Below are 26,027 nucleotides of genomic sequence, written 5' to 3'. Positions count from 1 at the left end.
GCCCCGATTCCTGCAGACATCTCTTAATTTTACTTTAAGTTATACCTGTCATTTTCTTATCCGCCGAAAAGGAAAGGGACGGATGATTGACAGCTCTTAATTTTAGGAAGAATGAGTAAATAAATGAATAACCCGGGCGAATTTTTAGACGGTTGTTTTAGATTTGTGCTTAAAATTGACGTGTGTTCCATAAATTTTATGCTTGTCGATTACCCGTCCCTTTCCTTTTCGGCGGATAAGAAAATGACAGATATAACCTAAAATAAAATTAGATGGTATTTACAGGAATTAGCACCAATGTTTGTCTAATCGAGTATTTTACTGTATTTAAGTTGCAGTTATTTATAAATTATTTACTGCGACAGAATTTTCCAGTTCCATTCTACTGTAAAGTCAAACAACATTCAAAACGAGCAAATCAGAACAGCGCGCAATATTACGTTGCTTTTGATCCGGCACGGAACTAGGTACATACAGAGAAAATTCTGGGAAATCGAGAGGTTGCATTTATTAAAATCAATACGTGCATCCTGCCCGGGCAGGAAGGGCTGGATTTAATTATAGCATGAGCAGAGAGGTGCATAAGGGCGGGTAGCGGGTCGGGGCACGAGCAGAAGCCGGGCCGGGCGGCTCCGGCGCGCCAGCCAGCACCTCCACTTCGGCACTGACCGTCGCCGCGACAGCGCGCCGCGCTCACGTCTCCCTCTCACCTCTTCTGTCCGGCTCAAACCGCGCCAAACGCGAAAACTTACACAAACTTTCCTCCCATCAACCACCATGTTTATTTAAACTGTGACCATTTCTGGACTTTTATCACCGAACACCGGTAAGTCATCATTACTTAATATTTGATTTGCGATCCGTAACAAAATTAAGACTACGTGTCAGTTTCGAATGCTAAGTGAAAGGCAAATTCTTTGTTAAATTACGTGAATAGGTTGTCAACAGACAAAACGTTTCATCTTATTATTAAATTGCGGTTAATAATGCGCGTTCAAAAAATCCTTACTTGTGTCAAGTGCGAAATATTTTTGGAAAGTTTAAGTTCGTCAGCCAATGTTCCTGTCATCTTCGTGTTTAGAGTTTTAAATGACACACCACCCTTCAATTTCTTTTTCCTTTATCTTGTTTTGAGCGTGTACTTACCTACTCTTCATTAAGTAGCATGCAACTGGTATGTCGGTGTGACCTACATGTTTGGTAAATCTAGATCATTTAGCATGTCCTTGGCATTTCAATGCACTGTACTGATATCGTAAGCGATATTAGTTTGGAAAAAGTTATAAAAACTTTTTACATTCACTGCCTACTTACTTAATTACTTATCAGTAGTTACAAATTAGTAATTGCAGCGAAATTATTTATAAACTAAAAGTTATCTGGTTGCAAATAAGTATCCAATTAAAGATATTTAAAGTGAATGAGAGTTATAAACAAAATAGTGTTTATTGTAACAGAAGTTAATTCGGGTTTGAAGTCGTCAGGAATGGTGCGATAAGTATACTATCGCGTTAGTAATGCTTGTCGTAAATCAATAATACAAGGTTGTCAATACATCTATAACGTACTCTACCTATTTACAAGAATATATAAGATTTTATTCTTAATTATTACCAATAGTAATATTTTTGGGGTTCAGTCTTTCGCTTCGCCTCCCCGCGTTCCTGCGCTGGTCCATTTTACCTAGGCAAGTTCTAGAACAAAATGGCGTCCTAAGACTTAGGTAACAATAGTGAGATGCACCTCTGCGGCGCATGTGCAGTGCCCAGGATAGCGGGGTGAAACTCCCAGCTTCTCCCATTTTTAGCTAGGGCTTACACCATAGTGCATGCGTGCCAGTATCATCATGGTAAAAGTTCACTTTTTTGATTTCACAGCTTCAGATAGAGTGAGTAGATTTTTAACATGTATTTTGACTGTTGTATTTATAGAATAATCAATTGTACAGTCGGGAAGAAAGGTGTTTTTATTATGAGGTCTTAATCTTTTGCGCGGGATTCATCTATATCTCCCGTTTGCGCCTTTGTGATAATTGTCTCAAGTAAAGGCCTTGAACTGCCCTATATCAAATAAAGTGTCTTGTACTGGTGGTTTGTTCTTACTGTTACAACTGTCCAAAACCAATTTTGAAAACTCGTTTCCAGAATTAAACTAACCGGGAATGACACTTGGGGTTTTCTGAACAGCCTTATTAACCACTACACCACATACCTAATTAATCATCTTTCTGATGAGATTGTTAACTTTAAGACACGTTTTTAATCCGACCGTACAACTTACATTGACGTCGTAATAGACCTATTATCAACATTCGTTATAATGACTTTTACTAATTACACGTGGATTAATTCTTCATCACGATTTGTACCGGAATAGCTTAATTTTATTAGTCTTTCTATTTGTCGTATTTTGCATATTATGAAATATTTTACTTATCTATTAGGTATATATAAGCGGATCCTGGATTATGATGTTGTAATGTGTGCGTACAACCAGCGTGAAATACATAGGTACCCAATGGGATAAGTGAAGAAGAAGAAAAAACGAATATATAAAACTTCCGAATTAAATCCGTGTAAGGCCAGGCACCAAAAGGGAAACTTAAAATGTTACATGATTTTTTTATTATTCCTGACATGTAGAACTCAACAAAGGGACGAATGCCCGCCCTGGCTAACAAGATGATTTTTGGTCAATTTACTAAAAGTGGCTGCAAGTATTGTGACCACGTAAATAATTCCATTTTTAACTCACCCTATCGACGGAGACGTTGTAGTCATATCAAGAGAATCCAATACGGACCTAATTATCATTTACTTAATGTTTGTTTTTTATTAAATAACATCGTGACGTTGATACTTTATCAAAGGAAAATCCATTAGTTGTTACAGGAAACCGTATCTCTTCTACATTTCATTTATCTGATACTAACAAGCTGCAATAAAATAACATCAATTTATAATAAAAACAGTAGTGATAAACACAAAATATAATATTCGGAAATAACAACTCGAGCCACAGAATTTTCTCTCCCACTTTACAAAACAAAAGCAAATATAGACTTAATAAACAGTAAGTACTTACTAACTATTATAAAGGCACAACTGTTCCTAAATTCATTATAATCTTGATGAAAATTTAGATAAACAATATCGCTTCAAAACTCAAGACTAGCTGCTGAATAGATAACTGTCATTAGCAATTACTTAATCGTATCTGGAAGTCGATAAAAAATCAAGTCGTATCTCGTCTATCGCTTATAGAAAGTGAGTAGAGTACTATAATGGAACGAACAAAAACCTGAGCGTCTGTACCCCGCGGAAGAGCAGCGAAAGTGTTACCTTCACTTTTAGTATTGATGGTATCAAACCGACTTATGCGTTTGGCAAACTTAAATATGGGTCGTTAGAATCTGCTTGAATGTATCGTTTTAGCATGATGAAATTGGCACATGGTTAATACCCGGAATAAAGATAAACTTGCTTTACATGTCAGTCGATTGCATAAATCTTTTAATGGGCAATGCATACAATGAGAGTATACAATGTCAATGTTTTTACAATAAGATTCCCATTGACTTTAAGAATTTACCTTTCAACAGTTTTAAGACAGTAATTAAACAGAAACTTTGTAAAAATGGTTATTATAAAGGTAGTGATTATTTAGAAGATAATGAATGCATGGGATTAACTGTCTAGGAACTGATATTAGGCAGCCAAATTACTAAACTGTAATATTTTATGATTTTTTTTAAAGAATGTCTAGAGTCCTGTGCCGAGGTTTTGCAGCTTCTTTTCTCCGGCTATACAGGTTGTAAGAAGCTGCAGTAGTTTTAGGCGTTCGTTATGTAAAAATGACGATTCAAAAAACGTTGTTTTAGTGTTGGTTTTAGATGTAGGATTATACTTAGTAAGGTAAATAGGAGCAGCCTTATTATCGATACTTGAGCCCCAATGACATTTGTCTTGGAGGGGGAGAACGGTGTATTTTATCGGATGTTTTGGTAGAAATATAAAACCTTATCTCAAATTCATACAATGAGAGATATAATGCTGCCAATGAATACGCAAAGCATCGAAAAGTTCTCGTAAAATTATTGTACAGATTTTACAAAAAAAAAATCATGTCAATTGTCTGTGTGACAATTTTCAGTTGAAAACAAGGGTTTGAAGTTAGATATAGTCCAGTTCAATTAGCCCCGACGTTACCCACTCGGCTTAGCACATACGCGCAGGTAATCTGAATGAAATAGACCATGATTTTTCCCGTGAAACTTTAATGGAATTGAAATCAAACAAGCGAAGCCTTTCGTGGAACTTTGCTCTGGTTGCACCGGTAGCAGGGGTTATGGAAAGGGAAACGTGAAACTATTGCTAGTAATACTAGGGCTGTTGCGCTTGGTTTTCGGCTGGCTATAGTTGAAGAATATTTGGTGCTATCAAACAAAACGCCGTCGGCGCTACCAGTGAGCTAGCGTGCGTCGGAACACTATATGCTTCGATCTCTGACAGATGCACAAAGCTGGTATTTGTTTGTACGTAACTACATGCATACCTAATGGGAGTTATACAACTTCGTAGCCGGCCGAGTTTCATTTTACTACATCATATACACAGTATACACATGATTATGCCAAAAGTTAGCATCGATTTGATTACTTAATTCATTCTTTGATTTTGACCAAATTTTCCGACAGCTACTTACCTGTGTGATTTCTTTTACTATCACTAAGACAGAGACATGTATAAAAAAACATTATTTTTAAAGAAAGCATCAATAAATCGTAGTATCCTTAGCTAAGTTAGGAAACATTTATACCTGATCTAGTCACAATAATTATTTAAGTGCCAAATATCTATTGAAATATTACTTCATGTAAGACTTTTCAGCACAATAAAGACATTATTGTTATTGTCATGGGAGATAAGATCTGGAAATTACATATTTGGAAGGAAAGCGTAAAATGTAGACTACCTACTATAGAGTGTTATCCACATAACGACTTTACCTTTGCATGCATGTGATGTAGAAAGGAGATCCAATTCAATATTTGCATTAGGGTCATCAGCGCATCCTAGGGGTCTGTAAATTCATTGCTTATAATCCCTTCACTATGACGTACTTAATTATTCTCAACGTATGCATCAGACCGTTTTAAGATCAGACATAATACAATCTACAACCCCTCTCAGGTTACATTATATCAACTATAAATATAGCAAAATAAATTGCATCTCTTACTTGATTCTTTTATAGAATATTAGATAATTTCCAATAGTTTCTCTTAAGCCCTTCGAAAACTCTATTGAGGACGCTTGGAAATAACTAAATAGCATTTCCTTGGAAATCCTCTCTCCACCTGCTACAGAGAAAATATGGAAGGTATGCGAGGAAATCTAGCTACGCTTTGAATTCATATTTCTATGAAAGCATTTATGTTGTTAAACTCTTACGAATGAAAACCATGTTCGGAATTTCACACTAGTTCTTTAATACTTTTATGTGTTACGTCCCATACTCCACAGGAGTTGCATACTTTGTACCTATAGTTTCTATTATATCTCTACGTATAGTTTCTTTGATAATGCTGTGTGAGTTTCAACAATGGGTCTGCAGTGTAGATTTGATACGAGAAAAATAAGTGGGTATTTTTTAAATATACCAATGCAATACCAGTGCACCGATAGCAAATAAACGTATTTCAGAAATACGAAACACAAATAACTCAGACATGCGTATCATCAAAATAAAAGGTTGGATTTAATTTGGGGTTGGAGGCTAACAAATATGGAGGATTGACAACATTCCTATTGATATATGGCACCTACATTAAGGGCTTTTTGTAAAATTAAATTTATTCGGCAATTTTGTGCCGATTCAGCTTTTATTTTGTGTTTGGAATATGCATTGATGATACGTAACTATTTCGAATTATTGATCGTAATTCATTATGAAAATGGCGTCACTAAGTATATAACTACGTGTGTTTGTATTGTATAGGCAGATACCTCTAACAGACAGGAGGCAAAAATATATTTTATTATTTTAATGATTTGAAACTCCTTCTTTTTTGGTCAAGTACTTATATATCCATGCCTACTGATACTACAAGAGACCGCTAGAGCCAGATCCAAGTGCACATATCTACATTACAAGTGCATAATAAAAGAGTACAAAAAATACGTCGTTTAATAACTTACAATGGAACCTTGAGTTACAAACAGAAGCATATACACAATTACTGGTATTGTTTAATGTTTAACCAGCTGATATCGCAGTATACGCACACCTCTCTCAATTAATACACATTGATACACGTCCATATGTATAGCTAAACGTGTTGTCTCGGCGTATTATCGATAGATAAAGCATGTTTATGTCTGAGATGTCATTATTGTTTTGTTGGCGTAGACGACGGCGGTAAGACTGTCTCCAAAAACGCAAATTCAGGGTTACAATAATGACTAAATTTGGTAAGCTAGTTTTACTTTCCACATTTAGGTACATAACATGAATACTATATATATACGTTACTCAGCTAGACACAGGCTTCTCCTCAACCGGAGGGGTATGGAGCATACTCCATCATGATGTTCCAGTACGGGTAGATGGAGGCGTTTGGGCGTGTAGCTCGGGACCAACGGCACACATACACACAAAAAACACACACAAACTTTCACATATATAGAATTGAAATTATCGAGTTATTATAAAGAGTTCATAAAGCCACGCAAACTGTCGCGACAACGCACAGAAAATTGACCGAAATTGATTGGAAAGGACGTCAAAGGGATTATTAAAACCAGCGTCAACACAGAGCGAATCGTGTAATAGGATACTGCAATAGTTCTCTATCATATAATACGTATTGACTAATATGCTAGTATGGGTGTATTAAGTACCTATCTAAATGAATTGGTTTTGGCTAAAATGTTTCGAATTCATGTTTCATTTGCTGTTTTGTTCGAGGAATTTTGAGGATTTATTTAACGAAATAATCTTATTTAAGTAGTTCTAGTAGTTCTAGTTTTCTTTTCCTTTATACACCTTTATTGTAAAATATTGAAAATAAAAGAAAATTAATTATTTCAGTTTGTCTTCATTTTTTGCTATAGGAATTTTATAATTTTACTAATGGAATCAATAAAGCCGAAGCTTCCTAAATAACTTCTACTTTGCCAGGGATAGGTCCGATTTTGAGGATTTTTTCTTTCGTAGGACTAGTTTTTTAACATCTTGAGTGGCGCAAATAAATATTTCGATGTTTTATTCCAACGAAAAATGGATTTAAAGTACTTTTCTGATTCTTTAAAGAGACGGCTTCCTTTATTAGTAGCCCTAAACTGTTTTTGCGTCTGTCAAATTCAAAAATATCTTTATTCAATAGGCAACATAGTGTTACACTTTGAATCGTCAATTTTTACATAACGAACGTCTCATCCACCTAAAACTACTGCAGCTTCTCACAACCTGCATAGCCGGGGAAAAGAAGCTGCAAGACAAACCTCGGCACAGGGCCCTAGACGTTCTTTAAAAAAAACCGTTTGTCTGAGGACCTGTCCCTAGTAAGTTGGAAGTGAAACTCTACTATACCTATAGTAGATAGGTATTTTGTTCCCACGCTTGGCTAGACAAAATAGATCACTATTATAATATTATTATTTTTTCACTGTTTGTTACATAGCCTTTACCTTTAGCTACATTTTAATAAAGAAATGTCACACTTACTTTTTATATTTTCATTGATTACTGATTGATTGCTATTATGAAATAAAAATACTTAATTGATTATTGGGGATATATTGTTGATAGCCATGAAAGAAAGGTTTACTTTTAAAATATAATTTCGAAGGTAACGGACGCTAGAATTTAATAGCACTAAGATTATTTCCATAGAAACAACTGTTATCGTCATCTGGACGGGGAATTACTTTTTATCATAAGCGAAAGTCACGGTTTGTTGAATGTTGTGAATAATTAAGCGAGTCCTACCTTCTTTTCTATACACAAGTAAAGTATTAACAGTTCACGATTTTGTCCGCGTGGAATTTCGGAATAATTTAATTTAAATACATATATACGTCCTATATACGTCCCACTGCTGAGCATAGGTCTTCCCTCAATCAATCGGAGAAGCTATGGAGCATACTTCATCACACTGCTTCAGTGCGGGTTGATTGAGGTGCTTTACATCTAACAGCCGGGACCAACGGCATAACGTGCCCTCCAAAGGAAATCTTGTTACTTTTTTGGACAATCAGGTGATTCAAGCCTGCAATGTCGTTACCAAAGAAAAGACAACCTCACAAAGTCATTTAGACAATGTCCCCTTCGGGAATTGAACCCGGACTCGTGAGTCCAACGCTTAAACCACCAGACCACGGCGCAAATTTAAGTAAAGGAACAGAAAACAAAATTGATCAGCGTGGGCGTTTGGATCATCAACGTGGGAATAAATGACATAATCATCACGCCTATGTCCCCAAGAGGTAGACAGAGGTGTATAATATATACACCCACTCGTCGCTAGCTATGTTTAAGTCCCGTGATTACACGGGGGCGATTGGCATTATCCGGGCACAAATCCTGGAAACCACATGACAATGACAATGACAATTATGATTTATTCAAACAAGAATTCAAACTCATAAAGTTGAGTTCAGTGGTTTAGAGCTCCAGTCGGGATTGATGCATGACACTTCTTCTTCTATCGTGTGGATTGTGAGGTGAATTACTAACCCCATCAACCCTGGTGTCACGGTTATTACTGAGGCGACAAAGGCCCCTGACATGACTTATGTAACGACTACGTACTTACATCAGTAAGTCATAACCGGGACCAACGGCTTAACGTGCCTTCCGACGCACGGAACTTTTTTTACTTTTTGGACAATCAGGTGATCATGACAGTACAATGTACCTAAATCACGCGGTGTCCGAACAGGGTTTTCACGAATTTTACATACTACAGTAATTTTAGCCGGATCAGACGATCGTCATGTAAAAAAATCGATTCAAAGCTATGTTACTGTGTTACCTATTGATAGAAGATATTTTTGAATTTGTACATAAGTATCAAATACATTTTACAGCTTCCTTCTTCAGTTGAATCATCGAGTCTGGAATCAATATTTCGTCTATTAGTGATTCCTTTACATTAAACAAAACTTTATTGTCTACCTTTTACCATTATGAAAAATATTTATTTGAAAAAGATGGGGTACGTATGTATTTTATCTCATTTTTATTAATTATATTAATTTTATTTGATTTATATAATTTAATTTAATTTTAATTTATCTAATCTAATCTGATGTACTTATAATTATGGATATTAATCTGAAAATAAAATAATTTGAATTTGGATTTGAATTAGGCTACTAGTTAGCTACTGAATTGTTTGTCCTAAACCTTCAAAGCAAAGGAATGCGCGAGGTTCAAAGATAACGCACTTATTAATGCCTATCTATGCCGCTATTGCGAAAGATAACACTAGTAAGTACTAATATTATTAAGACCATTTTAGGTATGAATTAAAATATTATCATACTAACGTAGGTATCTATAACGTTTATTTTTAATTCAAAATTATTAGTTATTTTTTATTTCCTTCCTTGCCTATTGTGTCCCATGGCATTCAAAATATTATTCAAAAATAATTGCAGAAAGAAAAATAACTTTCTTACTTTTAAATTTTAACTTCTTCACTTACACATACACATAAGAACTCTCTAAATAAAACATACTTAATAATATTATATTTTACTACTTTTTTTCTAAGTTCCCTGAGAAAAATCTTTTGGAATTCCAATACAAACGTGATAATGATAAGAATGTGGTTATTTAAAAATGCAATAACTTTATTAACACAAAATTTAGTCCCTACGTACTTGCATAGTTTTATGTCTTTATCTAGGTATCATTATGTTCTTTAGTTACATTTTCGTCATTCCTGTAGATTTGAGCAAATATTTTTGCCTTGGACTAAATGTTATTTAAGTACAGTCAGATAACTTTGCTGCTCCTAAGATAACGACCTCTATGGTTCATTGGATGAGTGTGGAGCTCACGATCCGGAGGTACTGAGATCGTATCTCGGTGGGGACATAATCACAAAAATCACTTTGTAATCCTTCAATTATCCGAAAAATTATGAAAGATGAACCGTGCTTCGGAGGACACGTTAACCAGACGGTCGTGGCTAATATTTACCTAACTAAGTAGGTACGAGTACATGTAGTCATTACATGAGTTGTCTTGATGAGATTGGTTATTACGTACAACCCAAAAATTTTATGGAATAAAATTATGTTGCATAACCCGATTTATAAAAGAATGTGATAAAAATAGGCTGTTCATATTATATTTATTTCACCAAAAGGAATAAAATTTCAAAGACATAAAATTAACGTCATGCCAAGTCACATGTTACTTAATAGGTACTTTACTGCACGAGTTACTTAATACTTTTTAAACTTAGGACTTACTTACTAATTATTCGGAAGAGAAAATTATAAAACACTAGCTTTTGCCCGCGACTCCGTCCGCATGGCGTGTTATAAAAGAAAGATCTTTGTGTGTGTGGGAGAAAGGTTAAAAAATGCTTAATTTTATTATTTTTAAATGAGGTTACAGTATAAGTAGCTCAGTTAAATAATGAATTGTTATTAATTTCTAGATTATTAGTTTATGATTTGGTTTGATATTTTAGGAAAATACGATCAGTTTCGAAAATTTAAACAAAATTTATAAATTACAACAGAAATACGCCGTGAAACGTCCGCCTGGAAAATTCAACAGAAAACTACCTACGAAAGATTTGAACCATCCAAGAATAGTGAAAAGTTCGCCCGCAAAATTCAATATTTGACACGACCATCAACGACGTCTGCCCTCACGCGTCTGCCGCGTTCCGGTTGATCACTCGGGTATCTGCCCCCCTCCGCGCCTCGCCACCGCTGTCGCCGCCCCACAAACGCCGCCGCGGCCGCGACGTTTCTTGGTTGCCACTACCGCGAGCTATAAATTTCAAGCCTCTAACTCGCTTCCCGTTCCCAGGGAATTTTTTAACTTTGCATTCACTAAGGTATATAATATATGCATGTCAAATTTCAAGCATCTAACTTATGCAGTTTAGATTTTTTCATACAATTTTTTTTACCCGCCAATTCCCATTTTTCAAAATACAGCCATAACTAAAATTTATATTTACCTACTAAGGTATGCATGCATGCTTTTATTCGTAGCATGCATGCTAGATTGAAAACATCTATCTTACGCGGTTTAGATTTTATCATACAAATGTTTTTTCCCGCAAACTCCCGTTCCCGTAGGAATTTTGCAATATTCAGTTGCAACTAAGCTTTAAGTTAACTATGGTACCTGCATGCCAAATTTCAAGCGTCTAACTTAAGCGGTTTAGATTTTTTATACAAAAGGGTTTTCCCGCTAATTCCTGTTCCCGTGGGAATTTCGGGAATTCCTTTCTTAGTGCACCTCTACGGTACCTAAGCTACGTCCCTTTCTAATTTCAAGTGCCTACGTTTAGCCGTTTAAGCTGTGCGTTGATATGTCAGTCATTCAGTCAGTCAGCCTTTTATATTTAGATATTTCCGTCATACATGATTTCTATGTAACTTTAACCATTAAGGCTGCTCACGCGACGGAAGCTTAAAAAATGGAGTAACTTCTCCCGTTTTCCTAAAATTTCCCTCCACTACTCTGCTCCTATTGATTGTAGCGTGATGAAAAGTATACTATAACCTGCCCAGGAGTATGAAGAATAATTGTACCAAGTTTCATTAAAATCCGTCCAGTAGTTTTTGTTTCTAGGAACATACAGACAGACAGACAGACAAAAATTTTACTGATTGCATTTTTGGCATCAGTATCGATCACTAATCACCCCCTGATAGTTATTTTGAAAATATATTTAATGTACAGAATTGACCTCTCTACAGATTTATTATAAGTATAGATCTGATTTCGCATTTTAATTTCAGTTTACAACATGTTTTAACTACAAGTTCATTAAAAGCGGCGTCACACCACCGTCACTAATTTGTCTTACGTACTTTGTAATAGGATTCGTCACATAAGGGTTTTATTTTATAAACTGTGTCGTTTCTAAAATATACTTTTATAAGTACATAATCGATTTATCAAGTTGTACGCCTCCTCTACACTATCGGCGATTATAGGTGGTGACGGGCGAGCACTATCAACAACCACTGACAATCATAGACCAGAGGCGTAATTTTTGAATCGTTTGCATTCTAGTCACGTTCGAAAATATATACCCATTTCACGTTGCACATCAGAACTTGTCATTTGCAAGATGAGACAGGTATACCTGTCTCTATAATTTTTGTTTTCTGTCTGTATATTTTCGCACGCTAGTTGAAGGCGAGCGATTCAAAAATAAGGCCCCATGATCGGCGAGCACAGTTGAGTATGCTCTCTAATCGCCGATTGTGTATTTAATTACGTATAAAGGCACTCATCTACATACTGAAAGGAAACAATGTACCTACCAAGCTCTTCTTTGCATTCAACTGTGGTGTTTATAGAGCATGCTAATACGATTTAACAACAATTACCGATTGTAAGTCACGCGAAGGTTGTATACGACAACGTCCGAAATAACAATACTTACAGGACACCCATCCAGTTGCTGACCTTGCCCAACATTATATTACATTGACGGTTTTACGTATAGGTCAACGATCTTGTTGATAGTTTTTTCAATAATAAAGTGTAAGAAAGTCGACGCGACATTGTCCCATGAAGTTTGACAATTGTTCTCAGTAGATTATATCGTCGTAGTAGGTTATGCAACAAGTAGAGTATGAGCACAAAGATTGTGATAAGCGGCTGCGAGCAAGGTGAAAGCGAGTGAGCGAAGGTCGCCTCGGCCGGCCCGTGATGACGTATCCACTTGGTATCGTCTAGCCAAGCCACGTATGTGAGCGATATTTATTCTTCTACTCTGATTTAGTGAATTGTATCCCAATCGAAACCGGCAAGTGATATTTATTAATCTACTCTGATTTAGTAGTTTGTATCCCAATCAAAATTGGCAAGCATATAGATTTTTTGATAGTGTATGATAGCAAAGGATTTCCGTTTACCCCTGATCTTATGGACTTATCAGTCTAAAAGCGTAAACTGTTATAGTTGTTCGCTTTCTAAAGGATGAATTTTATTAATTTTCATCATCAGCTCTAGACCTTTAAAACAAAACGTATATTAAGTAAGTATACTACCTACTTAATAATTATAAAATAAAAAGCTCAAAGGACAGTCTAAGAATAATACAAGATAATCAGGATAATATTTTATTGCATTTATTTATTTATTAGGAAATATTATACATTGTAAGCACTCCATAAAAACCATCTTGAGTTGGTCATGGAATGGCAAAAAATATTCAAATACATTCAGAAGCAGAACAAGTTATTGACGCCGCTGCCGTGATCTTTATAGAAAGGAAAAGTAATCAACGCAATCGCTACACTAAAGTGGTTATACATTGCTACTTTATTTGTATAAAACTGTATGTTTTTATTTTTTTATTTTAAGTAAAGTGGATTAATAAAATAAATAATTTATTATAAACAACTTGTTTTTAAATAAATTAATTGTGTACGCTTCGGCACATGCGTAGTCATCGTTACTAACATTACATCCGAAATGTCACGCAAATGTCACATTGATCGTGATTTTATACCGACGCGACGCGGCGAGGTTGACGCCTAAAAATGAAACTTGTTACTTATTTATTATACAAACATAACATAAACAGCTATATACGTCCCCCTGCTGAGCACAAGCCTCCCCTCAATCAACCGGAGAGGGTATGGAGCATACTTCACCACGCTGCTCCACTGCGGGCTAGTGGAGGCATTTGGGCGTGCCTTCCGAAGCACGGAATCATCACTTTTTCGGACAACCAGGTGATTCAAGCCTGCAACCTTACCAAACAAAGGACGATCTCACAAACTGATTTCGACAATGTCCCATCGAGAATCGAACCCGGATCGTGAGCACAACGCTCTAACCACTAGACTACGGAAGCTGTTTGTGTTATTTTATTTATTATATTTACTTACAATTTCATATTTAACTAAATAACTTTACTTATCTATGGCTACTAGTTTATATTCAGTTACTATTAATGATTATTAATGCTGTATAATACCCGAAGAAAATAAAATAAGTAAAAGCGAAATTCAAATTCATAAATACATATCTTTATTCAGTAGGTAACATAGTTACACTTTGAATCGTCAATTTTTACATAACGAACGTCTCATCCGCCTAAAACTACTGCAGCTTCTCACAACCTGTATAACCGGGGAAAAGAAGCTGCAAGAAAAACCTCGGCATAGGGCCCTAGACGTCCTTTAAAAAAAAATTACATAAAATATTATTATATGTAAAATAGTGTATAGTGATATATATATATATATATATATATACTTAGTGTAAAATATTGTATAAAATGTTAAATAAGACTTCGATGAGCATGTGAGAAGCGAAAGTGGTTTGTCAGGATCGTAGTTAGTGGACCTCGGTGGTCTCTGTCTACCTCAATAAATAGGCGTGATCTTTTCTACGTGTGTGTAACTTAATAAAAATCTCTTATATATTTAATGTCTGTAAATATATTCATTTTATGTAAGTGATTCGGGAACTCGTTGATGTCTTTTCCTCTACTTCAAGCCGGTCCTGTTAAAGATGGCAACGCATTCATTTTAAGTTCTTTAAAAACTTAAGTTTCTTATTTTTACGATACTGTTAGGTACCTATAGGTATTGTGAAGAAAGGAAATTACTTATATTATTGTGGCATATATAAAAATACGATTCTATTAATATAATATTTGTTTATCGTCTATTTTTCGTTATACAAGAATGCATGTTAGCCTTCAATGCTGGCTTATATTTTCTCAAACACGCTATAGTGAAAACTGAAATATATTTCATTTATTTATTTAGACAAGTGTACATGACGTGACGCACAATATTGTTTATTAATTAAATACAATATGGCTGCCATAGAATGTTGACAGAATGTATTATGTATAACAATCAATGAATTATTTTTCCTTTCGTTATTAATGGCAGTTTTTGTATTTAATATTATTTATTGTGTTAAATGTATATGGAGATAGGTAATTTTGGAGGAAATTACTTACTAAGTCACAGTGTACAATAAAATACAAAAACGCTTTATTGCACATTTATAACACAACAACATTGAAAACAATTACAAAAGTGTCAAAAAAAAAACACAATAGTAAGTAACTATGAAGTGTTAAATTCCTAACATTAATGTTTAGTCTACTGAAGTACTTATGTTAAATGAAGGAAGAGCCAAGCCTTCTGCCACAGACTTTCTTAGTCTACAAGACGGCTCGAGTCTACTAGATTTTATACAACGTGTACTAAACTGAAATAAAGAATTTTAATTTTATTTTATTTTTTATTTATTGTTTCGCTCCCTGGCGAGTCTATTGCCATAACCGGACACAAACCCGGTTAACTTCCATGTAATGAAAATAGCTGGTGAAAAGTGGGTGTATACCTATACAATATATCTCTGCCTTTGCCTATCCCTTCGAGGGTACATGCTATGTTATATTAAGTTGATGTCAAACGACAAAAAAAGGGTTTACAAACAAGTTTCATAACTTTTTACGCGACTTATTGTAGATTTGCCTGGGAAGACATTCACTTCTTAGACCTTTCTCACTTGGTATAGGCAAAGTACTATTTCAGGTCACAGGAGGTAGTAAAATCTGTACACCGTCAGAAATTAGATTTCGGTGTCGATGACGTCATCAAGACACGTCACACGTGAATTTTGCGTCCATTTGTACCTGCAGCGTCGAGGGTAAAATAACGTAGGGAATATCGCAATATTTTGAACTGGACAAGTAATTTTATTATCGATGCACCGTACTGGGGGATCCAGAGACTTATTAAGTTCGCTTCGCATATTATTTAAGTAATTATTTTTCACTCTGCGGCGCTGGTTTACAAAGCAACGTCACCGCAAGACCACTTAAAATAAAAACAAGCAACCTGTTTGAGCAAAGTTTAGTTACTTACTTTAGTTTTTAATGAAAAGATTTTACATTATTACCAGTGGCGGCTCTAGGGCGGTGCGAGGTGTGCCACCGCACAGGTCGCCGAAATAGGGGGCGCCAAAATCAACCAAGCCTGGTACACCCTGGGCGCTAGTTAACTTCATGGGGATAAATTGCTCATACCGGGTGGCCGTAAACAACATTTTTTATTTTAAGGGTTAAGAGGTGCAACTTCGAGGACTCGCACCACCTAAATATTTTGCTAGGACCGCCACTAATTATCACCAGCTAAGTCGGATGGTTAGGCATCTAACTACTTACCAAAACAAGCAACCTGTTTGAGCAAAGTTAAGTACTTTAGTTTTTAATGAAAAGATTTTACATTATCTTCAGGTAAATAGAAAGGTTAGGTACCTACCTACTTACCAACACCTTACCACTTTTTCCATATATGGATGAAATGCACTCTGGAAGTGGGGATATTTGCTTTTTACCTGTGTATTCTCGACGAACAGATAGTTTCATATTTGCAGGTCCGCCTGTGCTTTCAGTTAAGACTTTAGATATGGGTAGTACGTACTATTATCAAATAAATGATTTTATCTTTAAAGACAAGTTATCATCTTTAAAGACAAGTTAGTAAGTAGTTCAGTTAAAGTGGACATTTTATTGGACAGATATCCTCGTTTCTCTTGGTAGACATTTTAAATTATGTAAGTAAGTACCGACTTAATAATATTACGTTATGTTCTACAATTAACAAGTTGAAAACCGGTTTTTAATTTATTAATCTAGTGTACCACATGTATAAATATAAGTCTCGCTTTTATCGCTTGAGTTATTGTAGCATGGAATTACAGTATTGAAAATGTAGGTACTTATATTATTATTTTCTTTTCGATATCAAATTTAATTATATATAGGTATGCTGTATCGAATATGTGTGGAATGAATTTAAAATCCCTGGCAGTTGCAATACGGTTTGCAATATATAAATTAATAACTATTATATGTCTGCCTCTTCCTTTTTGATGCGAACAGCGAAGGTTTGGAGCTGTTTGACGTCGTCTGTTTTCCCAACTCGTTATAATCTGTGACTCTTCAAGGCTAGAGTGAATAGGCATTTGCTAGGTAACCGTGATCCACCCTAAACCACATTATGCACCATCAAATGAGATTGTGGTCAAATGCGAGCGTATATTATTTAAAAAAAAAAGTGACTAACTTGTTTGCAGTACTTACTTAAAGAGAAAAATGACACAATTTGATTTATATATACTGTTAGTAGATGTTGAAAATGTATTGCTCTTAACTTGGACTTGGTTATGGTCCGCCGGAGGTCCGTGTTGCTCTATGGGACTCTGCCACATTTTAAATTGTAATTTTTTGTAATAGTTACATAATTTCAAGTTAGAAAGGTACTTAGACAAAACAAAAAATCGACGAAACGTTTCGAGAAAAGGGAGGTAGTGCCTGCTCTTGCGCTACGCTTTGCTCGTCTTGGCGGGGGCACTGCCGTGCCCCCAGATACGAGAAATTCGCTGTTTCTGTTCTACTTTGTATTTTATTTATAAATTGACTACTACTACATTTACTACGTTTGGTCCAACAGAAAGCTCAGCTTGCGATGTGCCCTTTGACTGGTCAATTGGCATATAGTTGTGAGCGTAACGTATGAATAAAATGCCACAAGTCAGAAGAAGACGTGTCATGGCCATTATTTCATATTTCAATAACAAGTACCTATAGCATGCAGCGAATCAGCCATGAACGTGATAGTTACTGCATGACGGAGAATTAATATATTTTCGGAGGCTTCAGGCGAGCGGCATCCATCAACGTTTACATATCGAATTTGCGTGTCCGTTTTCTAGACCTCGCTGCTATCTATTGTACCTAGATAGGTCTGGAACACAATTTCTGTTTAGGTACTACCTACTTTGACTGCTGAAATCTGCATGTTTTGTAAGTCTAAATATATGTATAAAAGGAGAAACTGACTGACTGACATATCAACGCACAGCCTAAACGGCTAAACGTAGGCACTTGAAATTTGGAAGGGACGTAGCTTAGGTACCGTAGAGGTGCACTAAGAAAGGTATTCCCGGAATACCCACGGGAACGGGAATTAGCGGGAAAATCCTTTTGTATGAAAAATCTAAACCGCTTAAGTTAGACGCTTGAAATTTGCAAGTACTTTAGTTAACTTAAAGCTTAGTTGCAACAGGATATTGCAAAATTCCCACGGAAACGGGAGTTAGCGGGAAAAAACATTTGTATGAAAAAATCGAAATTTCAAGCATCTATGCTTGAAATTTGATATGCACTCCCACACATACAAAGATCTCTCTTTTATAACACGCCACGCGGACGAAGTCGCGGGCAAAAGCTAGTAAATAATATCGAGATATAAGACATAAGCTCACGACTGAGTATATTACAATTGTGGTAGTCATTGCAAAATAAACTAAGTACCCACACCTCACCGAGCTAAGATCAAGATATCTTACTTAGATATTTTACACTAGGATTCAGTTGTAACTATGTTACCTACAGAATAAAGATATTTTTGAGTTCGATTAAGAAATTGCAGTTTAATACCGCTAACGTTAGCTACTTGTAAGTACGTATGCGTTAGTGCGTATGCGTACGTATGCGTCACTAACGCATAACGGAGACTTTAAAGAGCAGAATAGAGTGCGGGGCATGAACTAACATTCATTGCAATCATATTTAACCAATTTTTAATCTTCCTGGAGATTTTTAATGTTTTATTGACACTTCAAAGTGTAACTATGTTACTTACTGAGTAAAGATCATTTTCAATGTGAATTTGTTATTATGAAACTTCATATATAAACTCCTCTGTAAGTACGCCTATCTATTCTACCTTTGTAAATTATGCGAAAAAAGCATAAAGTTCCTAGCGCGAGATTCGAAAGTAAGTATGTACCTAGTTTATTTAGTGAGGAGCCTATTTGATACTTACACAATGCGCTCCAATCCAGTAGTTTAGTGCTAATGAGTTTTTTTTAGTAATATTGAGCTGGTTACATATATAGGGTGCCTAATGCCATGTGAGCTAAAAGCACTAGAGACTAGTAATATTCCTTATTCTATGCTTTAGTAGTGATGTCGGTAATTTAGTAATGATGTCACGTATTTTTTTTTTTGTTTCAGATTACTTATAGAATGCATGACCTTCAATTTGCGCAGGAGGCAGGCCCTTCATCTCCATCTTATGAGATCCAAAACAACGAAGCTGAAATGTACGAATTCGACTTTTATAACACCGAGAGTCCCAACTATTACAATGATGCTGATCAACGCAATGTAGCTATGGACGCGGAGCAGCAAGGTCAGTTAATTAAATATACTAATATTAGGATTTTTATTTTGAGCAATAGATTCAAAGAGCGATAAATACCTTATCCTTTAGAAGGACTTCATTAGAAGTAGTAGGTATTTATAACTTCTAATAATTTTAAGAAAGTAAGAACTGAGAAAACTAAGAATAGCTTGGTTCATAAAACTAAGAAATTACGCGTGCAGTAGTGTAATTATTATTCAAGATCAAAATTAGAATAGTAAGTAGTAGTGGACGTGTGATTCCGCCGCACAGCATTGATAAGGACGTTACGAAAATCGCCCGAAACCGTGCGTATAGAATCGATTAGTCTGCACTCGCAGTATTACGCAAACGATTTATCAAGCGTGGGGCGGCGTTACGTAACGGCTAAGTTTCGTTGCACAAAGCGTTCGACGTTTGACTCTTCGATTCGTCGTAAATTCAGAGTGATCGTTGCACAAAGCGACTCTCACTCAACGTTGCCAACAATTCGTGACGGAGATAGAGTCCTGACGTGTGTACGGTCACGAGTACTAATATGATACACTTTGAAACCATCTCACATTAACTTTTTTGACAAATTAAACAACAATTCTCATTAAATGTCAAATATGATAATGCGACAGGGTTTTAAAGTGGGTACATGATATTACTCATGACTGTACATTATAGCGAGTTTTCCACTTCGTTAGTTCTATTCCCTGTAAATATAGGGAATACTTACATAAAATACATATTATTATAGCCTATATAAGTCCCAGAGCCGGGCACAGGCCTTCTCTCAATTAACAGGAGGGGGTATGAAGTATATTTACTTAAGTAATACTCAGAAATTAAAGGTAAGTAAGTAAATAAATTGTTGTTTATAAAGTAAATAAAATCTTGAAATGGTATGTGAATCGATAAAAATGACGAATAAGTATATTTTTTCTGTACAAATATTGTTGAATTACCATGAAGAACAAAAACTGTAGTAAATTCACTTTTTTATATTAATCATGTACTTGCCGTTTCATGGAAAAACAACCAAGTTGCACACAAGTCGTGAAAATAATACAAATTATCGATCGCACGTTTCTCGCTCGATGTCTCGTACGGGTAGGTACTTACTCAGTTACTCGTGGCGATGGGCATGACGTGTACATGCATTCTCAATCTGATAATAATTCTACCACAATTGACTATGGTATTACCACATATTTAGCTAAGTACTCTTACGTAATTCTAGATGAGTAAAGTACGTTATGGTTCGAAACATATCAAGTAGGTATATTTGACGAGGAGAAGAAAATCCGAGGACAAGCTCAGTGGCCTGTATCCAGCAGTAGACGAGCTCAGGCTGTTGATGATGCTTTAACAGACATCTACCTTAGTCAAGCATTCGCTATATTACTCTTTAAGTCTTCTGTACCTTGAGCTTCCCTCCCTTCCAGAACAATACGACAGCAGCGGCTCAGACGCGCCGAGCCCCGAAGTCCCGAAGCGCGAACGTGCGAATCGGCCCCGCCGTTCTGCAGCTGGTGGGTCCTCAAGCGGGAGCCCAGGCCCCGCCGCAGGCCCCGGCCGTCGCAGGCGCTGCGGCGGCATATCAGCTCGCGAGAGGAACCTTCGACGGCTCGAGAGCAATGAACGTGAACGTATGCGCATGCATTCGCTCAACCGAGCATTCGAAGTGAGTTTCATGATCTTTGAATTTGTAATCTTCAATTAGGTACAAAAATAGTTGGCTATCGACCATTTCAGATGGAGATAGGATTCACTTGTTTATCACGCGTTGGTCTAATAAAGTTTGGTGAACCGCGGATAGTTAATTCGTGCCATACCTATATCTCTTACTATGTGCAAATATGATTTATATAGTCGAGAGTTAATATTATATTTATTTCATGATCTTGATATATCATCATGACCTTATCGCTGTCAATACTTCTAAAGATTCTATAAAACCATTTTCTATATAATAAGTAAATATCTAATTTAGGGTAGGTAGAAAGCCGGTAAATAAAATTCGCTCCCAGTAAGAATGTAAATTGATTGAAATTCGAATATAAATCGTACCTACCTACTGATAATTCTAATAATTACAAAAATAGTTAATTATGAACAGTATTTTTATGTGGCTTATTATAAGATTTGCCTCGAATGGCATTCAAATTCATATTCAAAAATATCTTTATTCGGGTAACATAGTTACTTAATAACGAACGTCTCATCCGCCTAAAACTACTGCAGCTTCTCACAAACTGTATAGTCGGGGAAAAGAAGCTGCAAGAAAAACTTCAGCACAGGGCCCTAGACGTTCTAAAAACAGTAGAAGGTAAACGGACCCCATGACAAACGGGATGACGCTAGAGAGATGATGACAGGTATATTGACAAATATTTGGATATCTTTTTTCTTTTCTTTTTGGTTTTTCCTTTGCGAGTTGGAAAGTCAGACAGGCAGACGCTTCTATAAAAACCGGACCTGTCAAATCTTCAAGTTAGGTAAGCGGACCCTGTGAAAAACGGGATAATGCTAGGGAGCTGATGTGGAAATTTTCTTTCTGTGAATATGAATTTAATTCATAAAAGAAATATAATGTTCTTTATTTTTTCATATTTTCAGGATCTTAGACGGGTGATTCCGCACGTGAGGAAGGATAATAGAAGTCTGTCAAAGATAGAAACTCTCACTCTAGCCCGGAACTACGTCAAGGCGCTCACCAATCTCATCTGGGTAATGAGAGGAGAAAGCCCTCGGTACAAGTTAGTATAGTTTTTTATTTCATACTGTACTGCCAAGTACCTGATTGCATTTTTCTTTAGTTTCCAAGTCAATTTCTAAATTAGAGAGAACTCTCGCTCATATCTTTAGATTTTCTACGATTCTTACCTGGAATCCGTTTGAGATGAGTATTAGTTTTACCTATAATGAGTAAAACCCGTTTGATATTTTCTGACGTTATAACTATACGAGACAAACAATCTCGTCAATGTAGCATTATCCGATCCAAAGACTAAGTATTTATTCTTTTAACTTCCGCGGAGGCCTGTGTTGCTCTGTATTTATAAGACATACAGAGCTATATATTGTACCACCCTTATTGATTTTTACAAAGATTAAATAATTAAAAATAATAAATTTCCAGCTACACGCAAGACGATGAGTACGTTGAGCCGGCTCGTGTGCTGGCAGACGATTCGCAGTACAGCGGTGAGCAGAATAACAACGAGGTGGAAGACGAGGGTCAGGAGGTGGAGGCCTGACGCCGCAGCCGCAGGTCCACTCAGGCGCGGCCTCACTATCACTGCGCAGCGTGCGAGAAGCACGCCAACTCCAACAAATAAACGCAACTCCGCACGCCGCCCTCCATTTTCTTTTATAGACTATGGAACATTTCCCATAGGCTTCGATTAACCCCCTACTTAATTTTCAATTTGCAGTATTTTTTCAAACGTGAGGCTATGTACAGAGGTGAGCAGAATAACAACGATATTGATGATAAGGATCGGGAAATGAAGACCAGACATAACGGCTCCTAGTTCACACAGGTTCGGTCCTAAAGCTAGGTACTGCGAAAAATGCGAGAAGTATCCAACTCCAACAAATAAATACTACGCTGTTGCAACTATCGTCTCACAAACTTTTTTTCTATCAAAAGGCTTTCATTTATATTGATCTTATCTCATATTATGTTACTTACCAGTCACTCTTGTTTTTCTGGCCACCGAATCTCTTCACCTTTATCTATTATGAGGTCTTCATATTTCTTTGATAAACTATGAAATATTCTGTCAACGCTGCGATTCCGATTTGAAATTGCTGATTTTTCCAAACATGAAACTAATACGTAAAACGCGTAAAATTCAAAGTCTGGTGACGAATTTTGGTAATTTCTACTTTAGTTCAACAGAATTCAAAAATGTTTTTTCAAACCTTTTTATGAAATGAAACCAGATTAATAAAAGTAAGAAGATTATAAGTAAGTAAGTAGATAAGTTAATATAAGTTACAACCTATGATATGATTACTGCTGAGACATAATTACAAAGGTCAATAATAATGGTCCGTAGATCCGTGTATAACTGTATACGATCCGCATGTTATGTTTTTGTAGTTGTTTCATGATTCTGACCATGATTCCGAGTTGATATCAAGTGGAGGATTCCGTCGCAAAAGTATGGACCTGAAAATAATTAAAAAAACACTAAAATTTTCATGTTTTCCGACAAGAAAATTCTACTTGATATCAACTCAGAATCATGGTCAGAATCATCCCCCTGAGTATTTGTTGTTGTCACTAACAACCATACGAACTTGTATGGCTACCTGTACCTATTCGTACGGGGTGTAAGTGACATCGTAACAAATACTGAGAGGGATGATTCAGCTCATTATTCTGATTCATTAACTCAGAATCATTTTCTGAATCATCCCCCTTAGTATTCGTTACGATGTCACACCTTGTATACTTTATTGTTGTTCATTCTTTCTTTCTACGTTTTTGTACAATATTTCTTACGATTACGGAACGTAATACAGCAGCATGGGAAAATTGAAGTAGCATGTAGGTACATAATCTATGTTTGTGGTAGATTTTGTATAATAAAATCAAAAAAGTAATAAAAATTAGTATTTAGCGGATGATATTTATTGAATATTTTTAAACTCTATGCATGTTTATAAACTATTACATAGGATTACTCAGGATGAAAAGAGATATACCTACCTAATAGGTATTTCTTTTTCTACCTGGACGTGAGTAAAATACCTAGTCTTGTAAGAATAGCACTTGAATATATTATAGTAGTGCCAAAATAGATTGTTAGAAATAATTACCTATTGTAAGGATTTAACGGTCTCCGGGGTCCAGTGGTTGAGCGTCTGGTTTTTGATCCGGAGGTCCCGGGTTCAAATCCCGATGGGGATATATCACAAATATCACTTTGTGATCCCTAGTTTGGTTAGGACATTACAGGTTGATCGCCTGACTGTCTAAAAGTAAGATGATCCGTGCTTCGGAAGCACGTAAGGTCTATGGTCCCGGTTACTACTTACTGATGTAAGTAAGTACATGAACATCATTACATGAGCCATGTCAGGGTCCTTTGGCGGCTCAATAATAACCCTGACACCAGGGTTGATGCGGTTGGTAATTCACCTCACAACCCACACGATAGAAGAAGTAAGGATTTATTTTTATACGTTTTTAGTTACTTACCATTGAATGCAGATAGATGCCTACTTACAAAAAAAGTTGAAAACAGGGTTAAATAATAGGTAAATAAATGCAACGTTAGTAACTTTTAAATTGTTATTTAGGTGTTTGTGAGAGTAGGTAGGTACCATATCTAGCGGTTTTGTATCTCATTTCACATCACATGCTTTTTAAAAGAAAGAAAAAAATGTTTACTATTCCCAACGCCTAAACTATAAGTAAGGAGGTAAGTACCTATTTGTAAGACTATCCTCAGCCATAAACACCTTGCGAAATGACGTAGATTCAAAAATGTTAAATTGACCTTCAACAAGTTTATATAGGACAATTACGTTGAAAAAGTACTTCATTTCAGTATTCATTCTTGCAATAGGAATAACTTTGCACCTCTTAGAAAACAGGTAAGTACTTACCTACCATAAACGGTTGTGGCAAAAAAATAGCAGAATAATTGAAATTTTACTTTGTTGTTACTATACTGTACTTGTTGTCTGTACTTCAGTGTTGTGACTTAGCTAGGCAAATTAGTTCTCACATTTGGTCTCCAAAACTGTAGTCAATTAAATATAATTACCTACAAATAGTATGAACTTACACACATACTCGTACGTAGGACTACATGTACATGATGTATAGTCATGAGCAATATACAGGGTGGCCCAGAAGTTCAGGTTCAAAATGAAAAATTAGATAGAGGGGCTCATTAGCTACCAGAAACACCCCCATGTATGTTCAGCAATTATTTACGGTTTAGGAGATATGACCCATTTTGTACCTTTTTCTAGATTTTCTACCTTACTTCAGAAATAATCATTTTGTCGCTATCCCTTTCTTAATAATTATTTTATTTTACTTCACAACTATGCCTAAAGCTGTGTACCGCTCAATCAAAGATAAATCGAAGTCAAATCAAAAATAAAAAAAAAGTTATCGGAAGTCAAAGTGAGAATTCGACCAAAATTGTTACAGTTGTTAAAACTTCGCCGAAGAATAATAAACACATGAGATTGTCATGGACCCTGAAAGTATTTCTAAAAACTGCTCCATTTAATAGGCTTTTAGAAACATACAAAAAAAGTACCCTTAATACGGGCAAAAAACTAAGTAATTTGACCTCAAATATTGCAAGACAGACAGATTTGAAGGAAAATTTGACATTCTCATACAATGTAGCTGCTTCTTTCTAACGTTGTTAAAGGTGCTCAAAGACACATTTTCAGTTAAAAGTAAATAAAAATCACGCTTATAATCGCTAACAGGGTAGACATAGCAACAATCCGAAGAGAAAACTTGCAGTCACTTTTGGTATTCGTATTTTAATGAAGGTACATAGGTAGATTTGAAGGAAAATGTTATCCCCAAACACTGTTGGTGATTCATACTAT

General features: G+C 35.9%; 1 protein-coding gene across 1 annotated transcript; it reads left to right on the top strand.

The window, feature by feature from the left end:
- Positions 1-643: 643 nt before the first annotated feature.
- Positions 644-25,260, top strand: LOC126368810 (class A basic helix-loop-helix protein 15-like). Its single transcript, XM_050012970.1, has 5 exons — positions 644-826; positions 19,274-19,451; positions 20,876-21,114; positions 22,050-22,189; positions 22,573-25,260. Exons 2-5 carry the CDS (start codon positions 19,286-19,288, stop codon positions 22,688-22,690), a joined length of 663 nt encoding a protein of 220 aa, XP_049868927.1. The 5' UTR covers positions 644-826; positions 19,274-19,285; the 3' UTR covers positions 22,691-25,260.
- Positions 25,261-26,027: the final 767 nt, after the last annotated feature.

The sequence above is a fragment of the Pectinophora gossypiella genome, chromosome 8 (genome assembly GCF_024362695.1).
Source record: "Pectinophora gossypiella chromosome 8, ilPecGoss1.1, whole genome shotgun sequence".
Lineage (NCBI taxonomy): Eukaryota > Metazoa > Arthropoda > Insecta > Lepidoptera > Gelechiidae > Pectinophora > Pectinophora gossypiella.
The sequence above is the reverse complement of the archived record's forward strand: the minus strand, read 5'-3'. Positions and strand labels throughout refer to the sequence as shown.

What these genes read in the sequence shown, in the direction of transcription:
- LOC126368810 (XM_050012970.1), top strand. Translation starts at nt 19,286, where the DNA reads ATGCATGACCTTCAATTTGCGCAGGAGGCAGGCCCTTCATCTCCATCT. An exon ending in TATGGACGCGGAGCAGCAAG is followed by an intron (nt 19,452 to 20,875) that starts GTCAGTTAATTA and finishes CCTCCCTTCCAG; the next exon opens with AACAATACGACAGCAGCGGC. An exon ending in GGAGAAAGCCCTCGGTACAA is followed by an intron (nt 22,190 to 22,572) that starts GTTAGTATAGTT and finishes ATAAATTTCCAG; the next exon opens with CTACACGCAAGACGATGAGT.